Source organism: Schistocerca nitens, chromosome 4, assembly GCF_023898315.1.
Source record: "Schistocerca nitens isolate TAMUIC-IGC-003100 chromosome 4, iqSchNite1.1, whole genome shotgun sequence".
NCBI classification, from domain to species: Eukaryota; Metazoa; Arthropoda; class Insecta; order Orthoptera; family Acrididae; genus Schistocerca; species Schistocerca nitens.
In genome coordinates this window covers 935909378-935917539 of record NC_064617.1, presented here as the reverse complement: position 1 = coordinate 935917539, position 8162 = coordinate 935909378, and the positions used below count along the sequence as shown (strand labels likewise).

General features: G+C 38.4%; 1 protein-coding gene across 5 annotated transcripts in view; it reads left to right on the top strand.

Moving 5' to 3' along the window:
• Positions 1-651: 651 nt before the first annotated feature.
• The window catches only part of LOC126253573 (longitudinals lacking protein, isoforms A/B/D/L-like), a 236755-nt gene continuing 229244 nt past the window's right edge, over positions 652-8162 (top strand). For all 5 annotated transcript variants that reach the window (XR_007546004.1, XR_007546003.1, XR_007546002.1 and 2 more), the window contains exon 1: positions 652-860. Coding sequence is in view for 1 of the 5 variants with exons in the window: in XM_049954997.1 (XP_049810954.1) it covers positions 847-860 (14 nt within the window). In the remaining 4 variants the exon portion in view is untranslated. The remainder of the gene's footprint in view (positions 861-8162) is intronic.

Sequence of the window (8162 nt, the reverse complement as noted above, 5' to 3'; positions counted from 1 at the left end):
AGCGGGTATACAATGTAAAAGGCATATTACTATATATATAACTAGGTCTAGATTGGGTCTTAGCATCTATTCCACAATGCCAGATCTTGTAAGCGATGATATCTCGGTCGGCGAATGATTCCAGTCCAGGTAAAGAGGCATTTTCACATCGGACGATAGCGAGAGTAAACCATCCACTTCCAGTACTCCCTGTGGCAACGTCAAGACTGAAATTAACTCGACATCCACGGAAAAAAATCGGTCAATTCAATATGACACTTTGTGCAGTTCCATTTGTGTGATACTTTGATTTACCAGATTATTATATTAACTTTTAGAAACTGTTACTTTTAATTGTATTATTATGTACTTCAAGAACTTTGGAGAACGAATATTTAATGCTACACATTGTACTACTGTGCATTGTGTATACTTTATCTTGCATGAAACTGATGAAACCTATATCATTGTGAACTGATTTACGGTGAATAAAGATTCTTCATTTTTGACATATTTGTAAATCCTTTTAATTTATGACGGCTAAAAGGCATGCATGCTACAAGCCAACAGTAAATTAACAAAATGAACGGCTGTCAAGTGACGAGCAAGGATGTTAGTATTTTTCAGTTCTTGAGGTATGTATGTTGTGCAAAGATGATAAAAGAAGGTAAACAACATGGCGTTTGTGCGCGGCGTAAAGACTAAAACAGTTGTTTGGAACAACTGAAAACAAGAAGTCCGTTTGCGTGTTGTGCTGTGCTGGTATTTTTATTTTTTTATATAGTAATGTAGGGCTTATGTTACACTAAAGTGTGACATTGGCAGTGAAACGTTTGTACAATTTAAAGCTGCGGCATATGAATTAAAATGATCAGAAGAAGGTAAGCTCCTGCCAAGTTTATTGATGTACTTGTTGTAGCTGAAGTTGTAAGCTTGTCATGACTCTATCATGATGTCTTTTTATGTGAGTTTTGCAGCGGTAACTTTTCCTCGATCGATAATAAAACATCCGATGTACTGCAAAATTTAATTGTGTATTTTTCTAGACCCTACTACTACGCTGAATGTATTTTAAGTATGTTAATATTGGTGGAACAGCCAACATCGCAGTATTTCCTGTTTATGAAATTATATGCCAAAATTCCATATTCTTATTGACGCGTGTTTAGACCGGTGAAGTAATTCTACAAAATGCTGGCATTTTATTCGGAGAAACAGTTAAAATTGATCCGTAAACGTTAAATTGGATGTTGCAGGAAAGAGAAAGTTAAAATTTTGCTTTCACCCAAGTATTTTAGCATTGGAGAAATTAGGATGCAACCGATTTGTTTTATGACATTGTGCACGCTAACTGAATTCCGATGTCTGGTTTATCTGTTGATTGGGCATCAGGAATGTTGTTTCACTAGCACCCTTGCAGCAATAATTATACATATCGCCAGTCTCGTAAGTGTTTGGCCAGAATTTACTCTGTTGTTTGGAAATATCGAGTTAATTTTATCTCAAAAATGTTAAGAATGTAAAAAGTGTTAAGATCTAACCCAATATATAAGATAGGTGGCCATACCATTTATATTACGGGTTATTTTACTTGGCCCTATTACTCTTTGCTCTATCATAAAGTCAATGACATGTTTACGCAGTCCAAAAATTCCAAATATTGGATTCACATTTCTCTTCAGAATTATATAGGCCTATGGTGACTGAATTGGTGTAATACATTTTAATTCTCCACTGGGAAAGGTTAAGTATGGAATTTAAGTCAGGCATTTGTTGATGCTAAATTGGCTTGTTTACTTAAATAGGAAGATCTCAGGCTGAAAGGCAAAACATGCATAAAAATTCTTTATAATATGGAGGTATATGTTCTACCACACATCAAGATTATTTTGTCTGCAAAGAAAACAGTCATTTGGTTACATTTTATGTTTGAAGATTACTGAATCTGAAAACTACAAAAGAACAACTTCTGATTTTGTACACTCTCAAATGGACAAATCAGTTACATTACGTTCATCATCATATATCTTTGCTCTGTTATTTACAAAAAAAAAAAAAAAAAACACAACTTCCTGCACATTGATGCAGTACTATGGTGTATATGCATGGCAAACATCTGGTTGCAAAGTTAGTATTCCTGTTGCATCATCTGATAATATGATCAGTGTCACTTTTCGCATTAGACTACTACAGTGCAGATACCCGAACAGTTATGTGCCATGTCTACTTTTTGACTTTGTCAAGTGTTCATACTTTTCAATTCCACTGTGTTTTAAGCACTTAATTGAAACTCCATATAGGGCCTAAAGGAAAAATATATGATAATACAACTTCTATTGTGGGACATATGTCTGTGTAAGTAGTGCACATGTTAAAATGTGGTGTTTCGATCTAATTATTAGCTTTTTTCCAAATAGTACCTCAATTATGACTTGTGAATCTGATAACTTGCTTGTCTGTTACATGGTATCAAGTCTTTAGCAACTTTACATTTGTTAGCATTCAAACATTAGTTCTACATGAATTGAGAGTTTTACAAATAAATGATCTTGGAAGGTGGTAAAACAGTCACACCTCCATATTTTTATTTCGCTTTAGCCGTTTGGTATGAGATACTTACTTTTTCACTTCAGTATATTATTAAAGTGTAGTGTTGGGTTTCCAGAATCAGTCATATTTCCATGAGCAGATAGTGGTAGAAAATGCGATGATGGAATTTAAACAAGAAGTAACTTAAATATTTCATTTTAGGCTAATTTGAATTCCTGCAAAATTTTTGTATAGGTCAGTTTTTTCATTAGGCCTAATTATGTCTGCTGCATATTAACAATTATCATTGGGCTCGTTAAGTTCTGAATGTGGGTTGGAGTTTTTGGCATGCCAGATTTTATCACCATTTTATTCAAGTTTACAATCCATTTTTCTTAAGTACCAGAGACAATTGCTGTTGTTTGCCACTAACTTATGTTCTTTTATTGAACCCCTCTAAAAGTTCAAATGCGTATGTTTTGAAGACTGGGGCTATTTAATGTAAATCATTATGTAAACTTGTCAGACTATAAAAATATTGGGATACTTTTTGTAGCCTGGATAATTGACCTAACTTTTTACATTAAATACACTAAGTTGTCAACATTTATAAAGCCTGTAGAGTTGTTGATGTAAAATTTTGCATTTATGGCAACTAACAGCTGTGAGAGTGAATACTATCTAGTGGTGTTGTGGACACGTGATGCAGTATGAAAAGTATTTAAGTGGAGCAGAGATCAATGTAGAATCTTAGGCCACATATTGAGAAATCCAGTGAAATAAGTTGCTTCGACAAAGAGCAGATTGTTACGGCTTGGCACCTGGGAACTAGCATCTTGGAAAGAGTGAAGCTGTTTGCATGATACTGTTGTGAGCATCTAAGGAAAATGGTAGAAGGATAATGAAACAAAGATTAGGCGACAAAGTGGTGGACTGATGAAAGAGTACAACACTGATGCAGGCACAAGTGTTTGAGAGCACAACATCCAGTGCACGTGGTTGAAGGGATTCATGGTAGACAACAGTTGTATGTTCCTACATTTGTCCTACAGTGTCACCAGTTACGGTTGCGGTGGGCTTGGGATCATCAGTATTGTACCATGGATCAATAGCAACATACTACCTGATTGGCTTAATCATGTTCCTTGTTACATCATGTTGATGGTGGTGTCAGGATACACCATTAAGAAGGCAAATGGTTTCTTGAAATGTGTACCATGTCACGGATGTGGGCCAGTAGGGGCAGTATTATGTTGTTAGGGTCAATCACCGCCGGCCGCAGTGGTCTAGCGGTTCTAGGCGCGCAGTCCGGAACCGCGCGACTGCTACGGTCGCAGGTTCGAATCCTGCCTCGGGCATGGATGTGTGTGATGTCGTTAGGTTAGTTAGGTTTAAGTAGTTCTAAGTTCTAGGGGACTGATGACCACAGATGTTAAGTCCCATAGTGCTCAGAACCATTTGAACCAACCATTTGGTCAATCACCTGGGTGTCCATAGTCTGCAGTATTCTCTCTCCCAGGATCTAGTCCCAAAATGTATGCAGGAGAACTTCTGTGAAGGTTGGAAATCGGGACATGGGGTATTGACAGAAGGGAAGCTTCGAGGGTGGGTTATGAGTCATGCTTGGACAGTTCATTCCTAGAGCACTACCTGCAAAACACAAGTGTCCCATTTTCGAGTCACAGTCTGGCACACAGTTTTCATCTGGCAGGTAGTTTCATATCATTGCACACTCCGCTGCTGAGTGAAAATTCAGTTTGGAATATGATACATAATTGGCAGAAAATGAGACAAGTTGATTGTGTAATGGCTATGGTGCAGCTCCACCCAATCACTGAGGTGGACTACAGTATTAAATACATCACTGGGTGAGAAAATGTGTTGTTGTTTTATTGGACAATTGTCAATAAATCACTGGAGACAGTCATATCCATTAAATTCCTGGGACCGTGAATATGTGGTGGTTCAAAGTGGAACAACCATATAAAAATAATGATAGTAAAGTAAAATACCAGGCTGATTTATTGTAAAACTACTCAGGAAGTGTAGTCTATCTGTAAACGAGTTTGCTTGCAGCACCTGACCAATACTTGAGTATTTGCTTCTCAGTGTAGGGCACCTGGAAGGTAGTATTGATAGAGGAAATAGAAAAAATACAAAAAGCAGCAGCTTGTTTCAGTTTGAGTTTAGTTAGTAGGTGCAAAAGTGTTCCATGATAAATTCATATCATTATTTGAAAATAGTTTTCCACATTAGCTAACCAGAAAGGAACTAATCAGCCATGTAAAGAAAAAGAAAAGTAGGGATCCTGCAGTAGTTGCACACAACAAAAACTACTCAAAATTACTAAAAATAATTATTAAAAAAAAAACGTGGAACATGCACACCAGCCTTGGAGATTGGCCTTTCGGAGAGTGACCTCAGGTCAGTTTTGCGGGAGAAGGTACTTCGCACCAGGGGTGAAGAATGGCGCACGCTTCCTTCACCCAACGGACTTCGGGCCATCAAGGAGGCTACCAGTGCGTGGCGCTCCTCCTTGCAGGTCTCTTACAAGGACTCTGATGTCCTCTGCCGGCTGCGAATTGGCCACACCTGGATGACACACAGCAATTTATTGCGCCGCGAGGACCCACCTTTATGTCACTGCAGGTCAGTTTTGACGGTGGTCCACATCTTGTTGCACTGCCTGCTTTTAACTCCGCTCAGGCAGACGTTTGCGCTGCCTGATACGCTTCCTGCACTTTTATCAGATGACGTTGCGATGACATGTTTAGTTTTGAGTTTTATTCGTGCAGGGGGTTTTTATCACTTGATCTAAGTGTTTGTCCATTTTTTGTGTTGAGTCTGGCCTTTGGCCTATGATTCTAGTCTGGGTTTTTAGTGCGTTTCATGGTGGTTGGCTTTTCCTTTTTTGTTTCTATGGTCAGCCAACCACTGTCACTCTTGTCCTGTGTCGTCTCTTGTCATCTCCATTGTTTGTTCTTATTCTTTGTGGGTGTTTCAAGTTCATGGAAAAAGAGACCAATGGCCCTAGTATTCTGGTCCCTTCAATCCCACAAACCAACCAACCTCAAACTACCATTCTCTTATTGCTCTCTACTCCATGGTGGTAGTCTTTGATGTGGACTGACTGAGGAAGAAGTCTTTAATGTGGACTGACTGAGGAAGAATGCCTTAACCCTTTAAGTGACAAAAGGTTTTTCTCAGCACAACAGTGAAATACATGGCAGTATGTTCCTCGTTGGGGATAGTAATTAATAAACCTGGTCAATTTATTATGTATTTTTAAGTCTACCATGAGGTATAGGGTAGTAAATATTCATAGGAGTGAATGAGGAAAAAAACAATTATGGTAACTCCAGTTTTTTTTTTTTTTTTTTTTTTTTTTTTTTTTGCCATTGATATGTATCTAGTAGTGTCACTTAAAGCATTAAATTGCTGCATACTATGTTGAAGGCCCCTTGTGCACAGTAACTTCTTAAATTCATATGTGCATTTAAAAAATCCAGTGCGATAATACAAGAATCAAGACTTTCCTACTCCTAGAGGATATAACACACATGGCAAACATAGGATAAACACAGAACAAGCATTTTGAGATGTTTGCACACTGGTAAACTCAAAACACCTTCAGTGAACAAATACCTATGAACATTACACTTCAAGCAGTAACCATTAGAGTACAACTGAGTATACTGATGACAATCTAGTTTCTACAGTCCACCTTGTTTAGATAGTATCTACGGGTCGACAGAAGCGTCCGATCCCACGCGTCGGCTTTGACCCGTGACGTAAGGGTGTTGTCGTGTGTGACGTCATGACGGCGCGGAGTTTGGTTTGAGTGTGGCTGTCTCCAGTTCTGTTTTATCTTATTTTATTTACTTTTCTGATCTGTTCGTTCTATCTCGTGAGTTTTTTTTTATTATTTAAAAACACTTATTACTTATTTTAATTATCTGTTTCCTCCAATTTCTGTTTTAGTTTATTATATTTATCTTTCTGATCTGTTCGTTCTATCCCGTGAGATTTTTTTTTAAAAAAAGACAAAAAACGCTAATCAGCTACTGAAGCATCTTTATCTTCTATGGGTTGCAGGGGTTACGACTCCTGGGGAGGTGGGTGGGTATTCATGCATGGCTGTCTTCACTTACACGTTGTAGCTACGCAAGGCGTCTAAATTTGTTTATATTTAGTTTGCCCCTCACCCAAAACACCCCATTTCCCGTGCTTGTCTCGTTAGTGTCATTAGGCTTCTTGTGGAAAGTGTGTGTGTTTGTTTTTGTTTCCGCCATATTTGTGACGTCATGGGTCAAAGCAGACAGGCGGGATCGGACGCTTCCGTATTTCCGTATCTACAGAGAAACAGAAGACTGGGTGAGGTAACGCAGTGGTTAGCACACTGGACTCTTATTCGGGAGGATGATCGTTCAAACTGTTTAGGTTTCTCGTGATTTAGGTTTTCCGTGATTTCTTAAAGTTGCTTCAGGCAAATGCTGGGATGATTCATTTGAAAGGGCATGGATGATTTCATTCCGCATCCTTCCCTCCCCCTATGGGACTGATGACCTTGCTGTTTGATCCCCTCCCCATAATAAATAAATTGTTAACCAAGAAAAGGAAGAGATATTTAAATAATTAAACCTATCTTTGACTGTATTGGGAAATTTTAATTACCATAATTACATAAGGGGCAGTTCGCTAATGACTCAGAGGCCAACTACCAGAGAGGCTGTTCTCAGGCACTGATACATTTCGGAGCCGCAACACATTTCAGCACCACCTATAGGTCCTATTCGGCAATAAATTTGACGATCTATAGTCCTAATCTTGCACCTGTGAACCAGTGGAACATTCACAATGATAGTGACCATTGAGTGATTACTGCATTGGTTCCAAATTTACACCACACAGATTCTTTATCATGTTGCTCACTGTGAAGGTGCAGTTGGAATGCTTTCACTGCTAAAGCATAGGTCACAATAAATACAGGGGAGAGTAGTAAAGGTAGTAAAAGACACGATAGAAATAATCATTCAAACTGCGAACACTATAGTAATGTTCTCTTCAGGTCCTCCTAGATCAAGACAGATGGCTGTTCCACAGTGGTGTAAAGAAATTGCGGATGCCTTCAGAGAATGACAAAGGACTCCACAGTGCCAAAAGCACTGTACGCAATGAAACAAAGGAGGAATGTTGGGAACATGTTTCTTCAGTGACATTACGTACCCCAGTTTCACAAGTGTGGTCCAGATTATGACGAATTAGTGAGTTTCAAGCCACTAATAGAATCTGGAAAATCGTCGACAAAGCAGGAATTAACACTCATTGCCTAGACATTGGCGAACTTCTGGCAATATATTAAGCAGAAATGTTTGCATTCACGAATTACCATCATATTTTTGCTCAGCGTCAGCTTTTAACAGAATGCAGTACCATATCCATATCTTTTACATCAATAGACATTGCAACTTACAGTGTGCCCTTTATAACCTGTAAACTAAATAATGCTTTGAAACAATGTACAGATACATCCCCAGTGCCAGACAGCATTCATAATTAAATGCTTTAACTTCTTGGTGAACTGTCTTAGAACAAACAAGCTGGCAGCAGTAAAACTGGAAGATTTCCAGTGTGAACTTCAGTTTCGTTCAATT